Source organism: Procambarus clarkii, chromosome 92 (assembly GCF_040958095.1).
Source record: "Procambarus clarkii isolate CNS0578487 chromosome 92, FALCON_Pclarkii_2.0, whole genome shotgun sequence".
Classification (NCBI taxonomy): domain Eukaryota; kingdom Metazoa; phylum Arthropoda; class Malacostraca; order Decapoda; family Cambaridae; genus Procambarus; species Procambarus clarkii.
This window is the reverse complement of record NC_091241.1, coordinates 6,506,535-6,521,872: the sequence shown is the minus strand read 5'-3', so window position 1 is coordinate 6,521,872 and position 15,338 is coordinate 6,506,535. Positions and strand designations below refer to the sequence as shown.

The following is a 15,338-nucleotide window of genomic DNA, read 5'->3' as shown; positions in this document are numbered from 1 at the left end:
TGTAACAGGAGTAGAGGTGTCATAGGCATAATCAGAGAGCATTGTATGAACATTGGAGGTCCATGACTGTTCAATACTTTCTCAGGAAATATAAGAAATGTCGATTAAGATTCTTCAAACGTTAACTTTTGGAAGAAACAAGTTGGTACCTACATGCAGGAAGTGTCATGCCAACTGGGTTGTAGTGGATATGTGGGCCTGTGGGCCGTTTCAAGCAACAGCCTGTTGGAGCAAGCTCTCACAAGTCGAGCTTGACACCATGCTGGGCTCAGAGAGTAGAAGAACTGGAACCCTCTCCAAGTATACTCCAGGTAAGTCAAGCCAGAAAACAAATGAGCCTTGGAATAGAGAATCACAGGAACTGGTTCAACAAACACATCCACTACAACAGTGTGGGTGATGTGCAGGTATCAATGAGGCGTTGCAACCCAACACAATAAATGATTCACCCCATCTGGACAAACCAAGTACCAGCAAATGAAGGATCCCTCCAGAAACCAGCAGTCTCATTCTTTGCCCAGAAAAGGAGAAGGATGAAGGCTATAACTGTAGAAACTATTCACCAGCGCCAAAAGAACAAAACCCATTTCCCCAAAAGAAAGCTTGAAGCTTCTCACCCAACAACTGGAAGCAAGGGCCAACAAAACAGAGCCTTGAATGCATTCTGGATCAAATAGGCAACCAAGAACCAAAGGTGGGAGAGAAACACCAACCCCTTTTCGAGAGACCAAGATTGCTCAGGAAGAGCATGAGCCAGCCGGAGGTGGAAGAAGGCACGAGAAAACCTTTGAAATTGTGCAGAAAAGATGCAGATGCCAAATACAAGAGCAGCTTTGTCAAGGTCAGGTGATGAGAGGCACAAGATGCCGATTAACAAACAAGACAAAATGGACAAAACCACAGGAATGGATAGAGGAAATGCAACAATGTAAAATAAAGAGGTGAAACGAGTACTAAGAAACTTCATACTGTTGCCGTGACAAAAGATGTAGGTGGGACACCAACAACCCCCGCCACCTGTGCACCATACAGATGGTGAAACACTTTTGTCAAATAGTCCAGATTTATAGATCATAGGAGAATGGTAAACCAACTAGGTACATCGTCGGGTATACTGCTGAAACAGGCGAGCTGCAGAAAAATGCCCAGGTCCTGATACTGGGTCAGAAGAGCCAGAAACAAAAGCTGAGCCGGTCAACAAGGAGCCATAAGGATCACTTTGCCCCGAGAACTGTACTCTATTCACCCTTCCTCCACCTGCATTTTTTATACTTGGCCACAACACTTGACAAGCATTACTTCTATCCCTCTTTCTAGCCATCCTTCCCCTTCCCAGATATCCCTTCCCAGACAGGTACATGAAATGCACCTATCTGGTGCATTTCATGTACATTTGGCTTAACCCATAGATTCCTCAATCACTTTCTGCAATTACTCCTTGTACACAAATCACCATATAGGACTTTCTCCCCATCTGATTTTGTTAATGTAGTACTGTACTTTTAAGTAGCTGTTTCTGGAGGGTGCCCCTTGTGGCTCCCTATAGCTATCTTCCCGAGATTGCTGCTCACTACAAGGTCACTTCAGCTGTAGCTAGTTCGGTTTTGCCTACCGGGTGACCAGAGCCAGAACTTAGCCCCCCCCCACACAGAGGTGCAGAGAGCAGGTGACAATCTGCCACCTCACCAAAGGAAACTTCTAGAAAGATGCTCCACACTCCAGCACAGATTTTCAGGCAACTGGAGTGTTACACAATAGTGATGCATCAAATAAATAAATCCATAAGGGCTGTGATGAGGGTTTGAACCTACGCCCGAGATGATCCCAGATGCGCCTTAGTCGACTGTACCATGACATGGTAAAAGAATTGCAACCTGGAGTGCTACTATTGCATGAGGGAATTGTGTAAAACCCTGAACTGTGCTTTGGAGAAGCTGTAGGATCCTTGTGAGGGCAGTAGCACTCCAGGTTGCAATTCTTTTACCATGTCGTGGCACAGTTGACTAAGGCGCATCTGGGATCATCCCGGACGTAGGTTCGAACCCTCATCACGGCCCTTGTGGATTTGTTCAACTGGAGTGTTTACAGAAAAAGAAGCCTTGCAAACTGTCAAACAAATATCACAAATGAGTCACATGGCATAAAGGATTCACTCAAATGAGCTCGAAACTTGTTAGTACCGATTACCACCACCACATAGCCCGACCCAGGCTCCCATGTGGCTCCTCATGTCAGTTCTGTTTCTGATGTTGGTGTCACCGCATCAATTTGCAGTGCTTCTAGTCACGCCAGCTCAAGGATGAGCCCCAAAGCTTCAAGCTAAGTAACAGCACTTCCTTGAACGTTCTTATCCTGTGGGGGGCCATTTGGCTTTGTTGTATGGTTTGCAATTTTTGTATAGCTTTCATGTATAGCTTTCATGTATAGCTTTTTGTATAGCTTCCCTAAGCATAATTACTCTGAGCTCTGTCAAGTAATGGATGTGCTCGCACCTTGTATCTTGTCATGGAGAGACTTCCACACAGAACACCAATCAGAATGCAGCTTCTACCATCACTTGCATATGATTGGGTAAATATGAGTTCCTCTGATGTCACTGGGAGTGGGAGAAAGGGTTATCTGGACAGTTGGCGAAGTCAGGTCAGCCGTGATGTTCCCACTGCTACCTGGCCCTTCCTCTTTCCAATATGATGGTGAGATTCACCCATGGTTATAGAAGCGAGATTTATAAATTGCCAACTGCCAGTATAATCAGAAGTTAAATGACGACACACTGTATCTGCACTGCAAGTGCAAATCCATAGATCCGATCCATATACACCCAAAAAGGTACGAAGACATGCAAGTACTGTACTGTAAATGGTTTCCAGAACTGAAAGATAAGAGCTACGAGGAGAGGTTAGAGGCATTAAATATGCCAAAACTAGAAGATAGGAAAAAGAAGTGATATGATCGCTACATAGATAATAGGTAATACTAAAGGGAATTGACAAAATTGATAGGGAAGAATTCCTGAGAACTGGTACTCAAAGAATAAGAAGTCATAGATTTAAGCTAACTAAACAAAGCTGCTGAAGAAATATAAGAAAATTCACTTTTGCATACAGAGTGGTAGACGGTTGGAACAAGTTAAGAAAGAAGTGGAGGAGACCAAAACTGTCAGTATTAGTAGTTTCAAAGCATTATATGACAGAGTACTGGGAAGACAGGACACCATGAATGTAGCTCTCATCCTGTAACTACACTTGGGTAATTACACCTAGGTAATTAGGTAATTACTTATTACTTAGGTAATTACCTAACATGAGGCACTTTGTCCTGAGATAAAGGTGGTACCAGTGCACAGTGGACAAGACCACGGCACTTGCGACCATGGGCGCCTGACAGCTGAGTGGACAGCGCTTCGGATTCGTAGTCCTGAGGTTCCGGGTTCGATCCCCCGGTGGAGGCAGAGACAAATAGGCAAAATGTTTCTTTTAAACTGATGCCCCTGTTACCTAGCAGTAAATAGGTACCTGGGAGTTAGACAGCTGCTACGGGCTGCTTCCTGGGGGTGTGTAACAAAAAGGAGGCCTGGTCAAGGACAGGGCCGTGGGGACGCTAAGCCCTGAAATCATCTCAAGATGACCTCAAGATGGGGTTCAAGTGGAGCTAAAACCACCATTCTCTCACTGTCAAAACATATTGTTTGGCTTTGTTGAAGCCACTGTTACTAGCATTGATAACTTGATAGCTCTGTTGCACTGTTCCACTGGTTGTCTTGTGTGTTCTTCCACCCCTCTGGCCTGCTCCTCCTGAGCCATTCTGGTCTCTTGACCGTGTTCTGACTTTTCTTTCCTCACCTCGGTTTATAGTTCCCTTTTGACTCGTGATGTGTTTCTTGAGGCGGTTTCTTGTTGGCTCTCGCCTCCTGCTGTCAGGTTGGGGGAGCTTGAGGCTCTTCGCCAGAAGATGGCAGTTCTGTTCTTTTGGCCCTGGCAGGTGGTTTGTTTGCAGCCATCTCCTTCTTTTCAGGTGAAGAATGAGTTGGCAGGCTTCCAGAGGGGTCCTTTGGTGGTTGATGCTTGGTTGGTTTGGCCAGGGGGGTGTATTGTGTTTTATGTCTCGTGGCATCTGCTTGACACCAGTTCTGTCTCGGTGGATGCCTTATTGGTTGATCACGTTTCCTTGGTTCCCTGTTTCAAGCCTCTCATTTCCTAGGTCGTTCATGGTGTCATTGAGTAGCCAGCCTGCCGTCTACCCTCGGGTCTATACTGTTCATAAACATGTGGCTTTGGCCACTGTTTTCTCTAATATGCCGTGGGCTGATGTTCAGACTTGGGTTTTGGTGTTGTAACTAGATACTGGAGGCCTGGTATTTGATTATTGTTCCTGGCAAGTTGGTTATGTGTGGCTTTGGGTTATGTTGCCCAGCCTGGTTTCTCTTCATCTTGAGTGCCTACTGCCTCTCCTTCCTGGTACATCCCTTTCTTGTTCTTTGGGGTTACATTAGCTTCAGGGAATGCCAAGGGGTTCCCTCCAGAAACCAAGCATTGTATGTAATGAGATGCCAATTTCTAGATGAGCTCCGGTGATTTCGTGCCTTTCCCTGCCATCCAGGTTCATTGGTTTGTTGTGTTTTTTTTCATCGGGTCCTGAATTGGCAGTGCCTGGTGGTGGTAATCAGTACTAATGAGTTTTGAGTGAATTTGAGTGAATCCCTTGTTCATTGTTACTCATTTGTGGTAGTTGTTTGGTGGGTTTTCAGGGCTTCTCTTTCTGTGAACCCCCACCCCCAGTTGTCTGTAAAGCTACTCTGACTTTCTAGAGGCTTGCTCTGGTGAGGTGGCAGATTGTCACCTGCTCTCTGCACCTCTGTAAAGGGGGTGGGAAGGGGCCAGGTTGTGGCTCCGGTCACCAGTGGGCTAAACAGAACTAGCTACAGCTGATATGACCTTTTAGTGTGAAGCCATCTCGGAAAGATAGCTTTAGGGAGCCACCACGGGTCTTCCAGAAATTGGTATTTCATTACATTCAATGTTTGGGTATTATTTATTTTGCTGGCATAGTTACTGAGATTACTGTTTAGAAGGTAATGATAAAGATAAGTAAGTTGCAATGTTTAGTTGAAAGAAACTGTGGAATGTAATTTTCAGACAAATGGGCATAGATATGCGAAATCTTAGTTTTATTCTGAAATGCAAGCATGTGTCGTTGACAGCTTTGCATACTGCATTCAGTAGTTACTAAGTGTAGTATTGCATTATTATGCATTGCCTAGTCAGTGAGTATTAAGTGCCTAACACTTGCTCTTTTGTTGACAGATGCAAGAGGCTCTTCAAAGGCAACTTCTTGGGACAGATGGGAAGCGGGAAGAGAAAAAGAAAAGGGTAAGAGGTTTAGCATTCAGTGTAACCCTCAAAACAGTTTTCTTATTAAAGGGAGGCTAAAGCCTTTCTCATGCACAAATTAGCAGTAACTTCTTAAAATAAGGCCTACAGGTAGTAGAGTAGTTGACCTCGGTCACCCATGGCAGTACAGTACTATCATATGGAAGCGAAAGGCATGTCTCTTACCCCCATTAATTGGTTCTTTTTTAGGCAACACTCACACTGCAGTTCCACATAGTGGTCTGTTTCATGTGCTCCACCTTCATATCACCATTTCAGTAAATCCTCTACTTATTTTTTTTGTAAATTTCCTATTTTTTCTGTTTCTTCTGTAGTCTCTCCTGACTTGTATGTGCTTGCTGAGGGCCGTCCTCACTCTCCCCTCACATTCTATGTCTCGGTGTAAGCAAGTGGCGACTGCTTCACTTTAACAACCAGCCAAATCACATGTCAAATTTTCCAACTGAAATTTCGGTTCTCTCAAGTTACTTTTGAATATTTGAAAGTGCTAGAAATATTCAGGTGAGATTCCACATGTGAGGACTTCCCTTAATGACAGGATGTTCCCAAAGGGAGCAAGGCATCAGATATATGGGTAGACAGGATGTTCCCAAAGGGAGCAAGGCATCAGATATATGGGTAGACAGGTAGATAGATTAAAAAAAAATTAAACAGTTTTTATATAATTTTTTTTTTTTTTTTAAAGATCAGAGAAAATGCATCATATCTGTAAAATGTGTTTTTGACAGATAGTTGACTCAAGATTTCATTGCTATTGAATGCCTTGGATTAAAAATACTGAGAAATGTGATCTGATAGTCGAAAAAAGACATGAAGATGTTTCAGTGATATCTTGTATGATGAGGCTTCTTCATAAAAATATACATCAAGATAGCTACCGTTTAGTAGTGCTATGAAGGACTTATCAATTAATAAAACAAGTGGAATAAAGCAATTATAATAAAAATTGTTAACAAATTAAAAAGGAAATAATTTTTCTCATTTTCCATTAAAGTTCCACTTTATTCACCAGAGGGACAAGGCTCACAAGCAGTCTTTTTATCAGATGGAGGATGCTCAGGAACGGGCACGACATCTGGGACGAGGAGTCTCCAAACCGAAGAAAAACACAGTTGCTTCTTTACTGGAACAATGTCGTGCAGCAGGCATAAAGCCTTCAAGCCTACCTCTGCCTCCCACTACCTCCATTGCTGCCACTCCAGTCACTACCTCTCCTCCCTTACACGTGGCATGTTCACGCTCCGGAGAATCTCTCTCTCTGAGCTCGACGTCTCCAACGTTTAATTCGTCATCGTCGTCGTCACCTTCTCCGGCATCACAGTCTCTCCCGGCTACCTTAATTCCGGGACTACCTGTGAACCTCCCCTCATCATTGTCTGCCTCCATTGGGTCGCCTGCACCCCCTCCACCAATACCAACCCCTCCAGTGCCCTCCCTCTCAATCTCTGCAGTTGCATCCTCTCCTGCTGTCTCTTCAGAACCTTCCACTACCACCACCTCTAGTACAACCTCTACCTCTTCCGTTGTCTCGACACCCATAGCCACCTCGTCTAGTACCTCATCTTCCACCTCATCATTAACATCACTATCGTCCTCATTATTATCATCTTTATCATCGTTATCATCGTTATCATCATTATCTTCATTATCATCATTATCTTCATTATCATCATCATCACCATCATTAGCAACATCAGCAACATCAGCAACCACCATCACCACCACTACCACGACTACCACCACAACTACCACTACCACTACCACCACCACAACATCAACAACATCAATATTATCAACACCACCACCACCACCACCACCATCGTCGTCGTCATTATCAGTCACGCATCCTTCAGTATCTATTACTGCCTCATTGGTCACACCTCTCCCTGTGTGTCTCCCACCAACCCTGTCACTCTCGTCCTCTGTTAGTATTACTTCTGTAACTCCAGAAACCACCATGACATCAATACTCAATAAGCCAAGCATCACAATTCACCCAACCACATCATCTGCCGATACCCAAGACAGAGGAAAAGATCCTGGGGAGGTGGAGAATTCGGTGAGTGGCCTCTTTATTACTTAGTTTCATAGCTGATTGAGGCTATGAATAGTGGGTGTCCATTCTCGTGTCCATACTCATTCCACATTTAAATAAATAAGAGTAGCAATTTTTTTTTTTTTTTTGCCTAATATTAATAGTTTTCTTTTCTTGAAGTTGGTACTGTATTTATAACTTAAATTCTGGCCACCATATTCCAACTACATTTGTTTAGGCACTTGCATAACTTTTCAGGATTTCTGCTCATGTGAAAGGCATTTTATGCAGCTAATTGTACTCTAATAAGAATTTTGCTTTCAATTCTTCGTTACCAGTCTACTTAAAAAAATTTGTGATATTTTGTATTTGACTAGTTAAAACATTTTCATTTGTTACATTTTGTTCTTGTAACAGGTTGATATTGTGGCAGTCGGTCGAGCACAAGAAAATGGAGGTGATAAACCAGTTAAAAAACGACACATGATCACTTCTAGTAGTGTGGATGGGCGCCTTATCACTACCATCAAAGCTGCCACAGGTGCCTTGGATTCTTCGGAACTCAGCGATTCTGAATCGGAAGATGAATCGACATCCCTCTCCTCCATTGATGACGACTCTATGAATCACATACCCTCGCCATGGCTTAAACGAGACACACCAGATTCTCCGTCAGTTCGCAGTGACTGTGAGTCTCGGTATAAATTGTTGAATAAAGTTTACAAAATCTTAGTAATTTTTAGCTCCTTGTTCGTTTTTATACAATCTCAAAAAAACAACTAGCTATAATGACTTCACTTTTTTTAAGGATTTTTTTTCCTTTGCTATTAGGTAAGTGATATAAAGTGGATATCATAACTATTCTTTGTTATCTTACAGGAGTTATTATTGCTATATCATTGTGTTTCCTGTTAGACCCAGTGTTTTCAATGCGTCACTAGCATGATCATGTATTCACTCACCACTGCTGGGCTATTAGATTACATGTGACTAAAATGACATTAGATACTAGCAAAAATATACATAATGTCACCCCCACCCCTGAATTATTTGATTAATTGATTGTGTAATTGATTAATTCTTTGGTTTGAATATGCTAAGGTGATAAGCACACTATAACCAAAGTAATGTTATTAATAAGGTATGATAAGCCTACACTACTCATATTCTTAACTTTTCCTAAAACTGTTAGCAACAATGGCAGCAATGTATTATCCTTTCTGACCACGATAAAAGCATTGAAAGTTCTGATAAGAAGTTCTTATTATGGTTAATGCTCACTTAAATCTGTAATAAATGTCTTGTAGTAGTAGGCATCCTTCAGTCTCTTGAGACTATAGAGTTGCGCTCTGGTTGTCAATCTCTCCAGGGTGCAAAGCCTGGGTAGGTAGATATTCAGGAAAAGCTGTTACCTATGCAGCAGATTCCCCCTCTTGACATTGCTGGAATTATCCAATGGAAAGGCACATGCCAATACACATGGTTCTAGCACCGTCGCAGGAGTTGCCAGAACGAGGTCAAAGTCGGCGACGATCTGCCTTAGGGGCTCCAACTCCTGATTTTTCCTCGAGGTTGTCTCCTGAAGCTTTTCCCAAAAGAGGGGTATGGCCGCAAGGCAGTGGAGGTTTGAAATCGGGGTTTTCCTTCCCCTAGATGGGCTGCCTTCCCAGGCTAACGAGTCCCATCTACCTGGAGCAACTTGTTTTAAGGTGGCAGAGGCACGCCCTCGCCCCTTCTCCTGTCGGTAAAAGCAGTTCCTCCAGACCTAAAGACTAAGCCACCCATGCAGGCCAGGTGTTGGACTTGGTTGTCAGAGGCTATTTGAGACGCACGCCGTACGGGAGCTTTTTATAGGTAATGGGAGCTTGTCCCCATTACTACCCCCCCTGGCTATGACAACCCCTTGGAACCTACGTAAACGTCTAGTTGTCTTGTACGTAAACGTCAAATGTCTTGTACGTAAACACTAACAATGTTCATATATAACAGGGTCTCCAAACTTTTCAGTACAACAGCCACATTGTATATATTATGTTTTCATGTGCCAAAGAAAATATAATTTGTTGAAATGAATAAGTTTTATCTGGACCTTTTTTGGGTAATCGTCATGATGTGATTAACTGATTCACTAGCAGAAATGATGGGGATATATAATTGAAACTGACATTCTCCACTCTTTGCCAATCAAGTCCAGTGGACTTGAATGGTGAAGAGCATCCCAGAAATGCTTAAGTTGTTAAATCGTGTACACAGGCTTTTTAGACTTGTGAGGTCTTGGATGTAACCCTGTTAGCACCTGTCATGGACTAAATGCAGAAGTTGGCCATGCCACTCTCATCTGTCTGATGAGAAATAATTCAGCTGTGCTACACAATGTTAAAACAGTAGCCATTGCATTGAGCAATGTCCTTGCAACCAATCACAGCGTGTCATAATGTCGCTTGTCCCTGTTGAGTCTCATTTAGCATGATCTTTTCTTGGCTTAGTCAAATAAATGTTTACACGTAGGAAGTAAATCATTCGCCTTTCAACAATGAATTACAACTTAAACTAAAATATTATTTTGCAGTCAAGTATGATGCAAGGGGACTTGTGTATGATTTAGATCGGGAGAATGACATGCATTCAAATTTGAATGCAACCCAAGTCACATCTAATAATTATGTTTAGATTCCTCATAATGTATTTGGGCGAGTTCATTCTTTTATATTTTTCATGTAGCAAGCGGGAGAGGAAATGTACAGTATAACTAAAACATCCTGGTAACTGTCTTGACCTGGTTGGATACTATGTTTTCTGACTGTACTGTATTTTGTTTTTTCTCTTAGCTCCGCCCACTAAGAAGCGGAAAATGATAACGGATGAAGTTTCGCTTCGTGTTCCTCTGATGTATGGCTGGCGACGAGAGACAACCATGCGAACCATCACCCAATCTGGAGTTCGGGGTGAAGTGATTTACTATGCACCGTGTGGAAAACCATTTCGTCAATATCCTGACATTATGAGGGTAAGACATCAAACACTTTTGTTGCTGAATATAAATCTCTTAATTTTGCTTTTAAAATTTGATCAGAGTTTAAAGAAAATTTATTTAAACAATCCATGCCAGGTAAATTTAAAAGAAACCATAAATTTTATAAGGCGGGTGGCGTTTCAGATTTCAATGAAGTTTTAAGTGTAAAAGTGAGTAAAGGTTACATTTAGGTGTCTATAGAGTTGATTGATGGCTTACTGATAGGCCTATTAGAAGAGGTACTTTAGAGGTTGGTGTCATCTACATGTGAGTTTGTGTATTGGTTATGAGTAAGCACAGAGTTGTGGGGTATGAGAGCGAGATCCTTGTTTAGGATGGTGTGTTTCAATAGATGAATTTCAATATTGTGTTTAAATAGAGAGAATGTTGGCAAATAATGCATGAGAGCTTCATGAATTTGTGATTATGACTAATCAAAACAAACCCAGCATGCAAGGAATGCATGGATCAACATATCTAGCCATCAGGTTTAATAGTATTAATTTTGTCTCCATATCATTTGATTAGGTGTTCTCACCTGAGATTCACCTCTTTTGATGAATGGCTTTGTATATATTCTTTCCTAGATGTTTGTGCACATCTTACTTTTCCTTGCTCTTTCTGGATTTGACAAGAGAATATTTAATGTTTATTTCTTTCTCTTTTGCAGTACCTTGAAAAGAATGGTATAACAGAGGTAACCAGAGACAACTTCAGTTTTTCAAGTAAAATTCCAATTGGAGACTACATCGACGCGAATACCCAAAAGCGCCACTCTGAAAACGAAGTCCGAGAGAGCATTCAACAAATTCGCCTGCAAAAAGGGTACAGGCCATTACGAAAAAATGAGTGAGTAACAGTTAGCAAAAGGCAAATGATGTATGAAGTGGATAATTTGAAACGGTGATTAAAATACTAGAGATATACATAAAGGGTCAGAAACATTTCATGGATATGGTGTGAGGCAATGTGTTAGAACATGCCAGCTGCTGGAGAAAACTAGCAGTGATATTAATGCTGACTGGATAGCAGTCTAAATGATGAAATGTTATGTAGCTACCTGACTAGATAAAGTAAAAGGGGAAAGGGAATGGAGAGAGTGCTATATGAGCCCTCGTGGCATAAGAGAAAGGGAAAACATGTCCTGACAGAAAGAGAGAACAGGGTGTGAGAGAGAGAGAGAGAGAAACAAGCCTGACCCCAGGCTGGGATCGGGGGTTAGAAGAATTCCCTGAATCCCATCAAGGTATGATCATGGTATGGGGGGAGAGGGAGAGAGAGAGCGAGAACATGATGTGTGCGAGCGAGAACATGGTGTGTGCGAGCGAGAACATGGTGTGTGTGAGCGAGAACGTGGTGTGTGCGAGTGAGAACGTGGTGTGTGCGAGCGAGAACGTGGTGTGTGCGAGTGAGAACGTGGTGTGTGTGAGCGAGAACATGGTGTGTGCGAGCGAGAACATGATGTGTGTGTGCGAGAACATGGTGTGTGAGAGCGAGAACATGGTGTGTGTGCGAGAACATGGTGTGTGAGAGCGAGAACATGGTGTGTGCGAGCGAGAACATGATGTGTGTGTGCGAGAACATGGTGTGTGAGAGCGAGAACATGGTGTGTGTGAGAGAATGGAGCGTGAGAGAGAACATGAAGCATAAGAGAACTTGGAAAGGCATCATGCACCAGAGAATTATACCTGAAATTATTTAAGTGCTTTTTATAATTAGTGTTTTTCATTTAAAATTTTTACATTGCAATTGACTTAATATACCATACCAGTTTCACTTGGCAGCAATTCATGTGAAGTCCCTTTCACTGAGGCAATGAAACTGCTCAAACACTGCTGTAGATAGTTTGTCAGTCAATGTTGGCACTGTACTAGTTTCTTGTGACACTTCCCAGTGTGGCAGTTGCTTTGAAAGGGCAGGTATCCTTCTGAATTAAAGTTGACATTCACTAAACTTTGGCCACATGTTGATAATCTGAATTACATTCAGATTTGACCTTGAATATCAACACACGTTTCTTGTTTTAAAATTAAAAGTAAGTTTCAAATTAACCAGACCAGCTTTAGTGAATGTGTTGATAAGTTTGGCCTTGCAGATGGTTTTGAAGAATATTCAAGTTGATGATTTGTCAATATGCAATCTTGAAGAGAATAATAACCGTTAATTATGTAATAGATTACTTTTGTGTTGTAAATAATAATTTGAGTACAGTACAGTGGAACCTCGAGTGACGAGTGACTCCAGTTACAAGCATTTCAAGTAATGAGCGAGCTACTCGCAGAAAATTTGTCTAGGTTGACAAGCTTTCGCTCGATTAACGAGCAAACTATATGGTGCTTTCTAGCGTTCCTGCTGGTTCTGAAACACCTCCGACGATAGTGTTGTTATTTCGCAAGTCGAGCGTCTCGCATGACGAGCTCGGTGGCGAAACGGATTAAATTCGTTAATCGAGGCGCCACTGTACTGGATTGCAGGATTAATACTATGTTGATTTAGGTATTGAGATGTATCTAATGATGTGGATGGTAGGAAGGAACTGTTGGCACTGGGATTAGCATACTGTTTCTCGGTCCTCTTGTAACGTTAGCCCATAGCGAGGCATCTCATGATGACCAAGACTGGGTCAATATTGCTTTTGACAATAGGGTGGTTGATATACTGTATGGAACAAGTTACTTGGGTAACATAATAGATGTGGGGAGGGTGTGGAGCAGCAGTGTGGTGCTTGTTTTATTGCACAAATAATCCCAGGAAAGGCAAATTTGTGAGTATAATAATGAAAATGCTGTAGAATTTATACATTAGTGTATTAAAATATTTATCTAATTATGATAGTAAGAAAATTTAACTAGGAATGAAGAAATATTACCACATATTTCATACTGTATATAGTATAGGTATGTCAAATCACACATACAAAATAATTTTGCTAGTATTTATGTAAATTAGTAATGGTAATGTCTTCTCACAGACATAATAACATAGGATAAAAACCCACAGTTGTTTATGAAATTTATGATTTATGTAAATCTGACCTAATTATGCCTGCAGTTGCCTAGTACCTTCTTTTGGGCCATGTCTTTTCAGCTGCCAGCATCCAGTGGAGATCTCTCTACTCGGTAGATTTTTATTGTATTTACGATACCATACCCTCTTCTTGGTCATTATATTTGGTCAATGTTCTTAGGCTGAGGAAGTGTTTCCTTACATTCCTGTGGATCGTTTGTCTCTGGCTCCCATCCCTGTCCTCTCGTTTTGTTGTTGTACCTACTAAACGCAACGTTCTTTCCGGGAAGACCCCCCCCCCCCCTTCCCTTCCTGGCATCTTCCCGAGCTTCCTACCTGGCTAGCTAGGCCCAGATTCTGTTCTTGGTCCCCAGTGGGTACTCGTGAATTGATGGAGTCTGGTACAGTTTTTAAGTGTTAGCTAGCCGGGTGGATATTTTGGGGAGATACCGAGGCACTTGGCAAAAAGAAGCGTTTCGTTATTCTGTATTCAGTGCTGACTATTATCTACTGTCAATACCTCTTAGGATCAAACCATCCAAACGAAACCATCTCAAGGTAGGACCTTATACATCGCAATCGTGTATTCACTTTTCTGTCTCTTATCCAATGTAGATCTAGATCTAGTTCCATCAATCTTGTTCTCTAAACCTCTCAGTTCTGGAATTAGACTTGTGGCATATGTCTGAACTTCAAGTTTTGTCTGCTTTTTTAGATGGAAGCTCGATGTAGTAGCCTCATATTTCAATACCAGTTTTGCATAGGTAGCGTAGAGTGTCTGGAATGCCTCAGTGTCCAGATTCCTGAAACCTAATGGATGCTTACTAATTTTACTTATGCAGGCTATGAGATTCTGTTAATGCGTTTGCCTCTAGAACACTGGTTCCCAAACTGGGAGCCTTTTGGCAATATGAAAGGGGCCATAAGTTGAGGCAGTGTACAGGTTATGATACCAGAGGGTAGAGGGGAAATAACTAACTAGTGTAGTGTTGAGGGCCATTAATAAGAACGCTATGAAAAGGGGGTAATGGCGCTAGAGTTTGGAAACTACTTCTCTGCAGATATGCTTGGCGATCTGACTACCAAATTCTTTCTTTTCCGATTCTGGTCTTGATCCATTCCCACCTCTCATTATCTAACATTTATTTGAGTTGAAGTTAAGCTGCTATCTCTCATATCATTCCTGTAGTTTGTCCTGGTCACCTTGTAGCATTCTGCAGTCCTTGTTCAGGTAATTATATTTAGTATTTTTGTATTGTCTCCATGTGGGTGTGCATGTGTGCGTGTATGTGTGTGCTTGTATGTGTACATGTGTGTACTGTATTATATTAATATAAATATTCTACATGTAATGCAGTTTGCATCTTTATATATACTTTTTCTTTTTTGCTCAGTAGGGATGGCAGAGATGCCCTTGAAATAGAAGCTGAAGCTATCCTTCGAAGATTAGATGCGGAAGAAGAGGCTGAAAAGGCACGTAAAGAATTCATGAATCAGCTTGAAGAACAACAGCAATTGAGGTATGCACAATAATAGTATATTACTCTACGTTATCAGCAGGCAACCTTCGTCATGTTGTCAATTAAACGTAGAGAAATCATAAACTGCAAAAGAGAGAGATGTGAAAATCCAGTAATTAGGAGATTGGCACAGGATTATTTGAGACATGTTAAGTAATAAGAGGGATAGGAAAATATAGCCACTCAAGTCATGGATTAAGAAGAGAGGGACTAAGTGTGTGTAACATTTAGGTTTAAAAGATACAAGAGAAAGGTACAGATAAAGAGTATACAGTATATAGTATTGTACTCTAAATATACATGTTCTTTTGTTGATCAGTAGTGTGCAGACTGGTGTGTGGGATGATAATGTGGCAACTATGTGCATTTCTGTT

At 41.7% G+C, this 15,338-nt stretch overlaps 1 protein-coding gene across 43 annotated transcripts in view; it reads left to right on the top strand.

Annotated features, from left to right (window-relative positions):
• The window catches only part of tou (toutatis), a 435,009-nt gene that overhangs the window by 352,877 nt on the left and 66,794 nt on the right, over positions 1 to 15,338 (top strand). For 26 of the 43 annotated variants that reach the window (XM_069319208.1, XM_069319211.1, XM_069319244.1 and 23 more), the window contains 6 exons: positions 5,304 to 5,369; positions 6,385 to 7,449; positions 7,843 to 8,113; positions 10,254 to 10,432; positions 11,109 to 11,287; positions 14,839 to 14,964. In XM_069319208.1, the coding sequence (XP_069175309.1) occupies positions 5,304 to 5,369; positions 6,385 to 7,449; positions 7,843 to 8,113; positions 10,254 to 10,432; positions 11,109 to 11,287; positions 14,839 to 14,964 (1,886 nt within the window). The remainder of the gene's footprint in view (positions 1 to 5,303; positions 5,370 to 6,384; positions 7,450 to 7,842; positions 8,114 to 10,253; positions 10,433 to 11,108; positions 11,288 to 14,838; positions 14,965 to 15,338) is intronic. The other 17 variants (XM_069319249.1, XM_069319218.1, XM_069319227.1 and 14 more) reach the window with 9 other exon arrangements.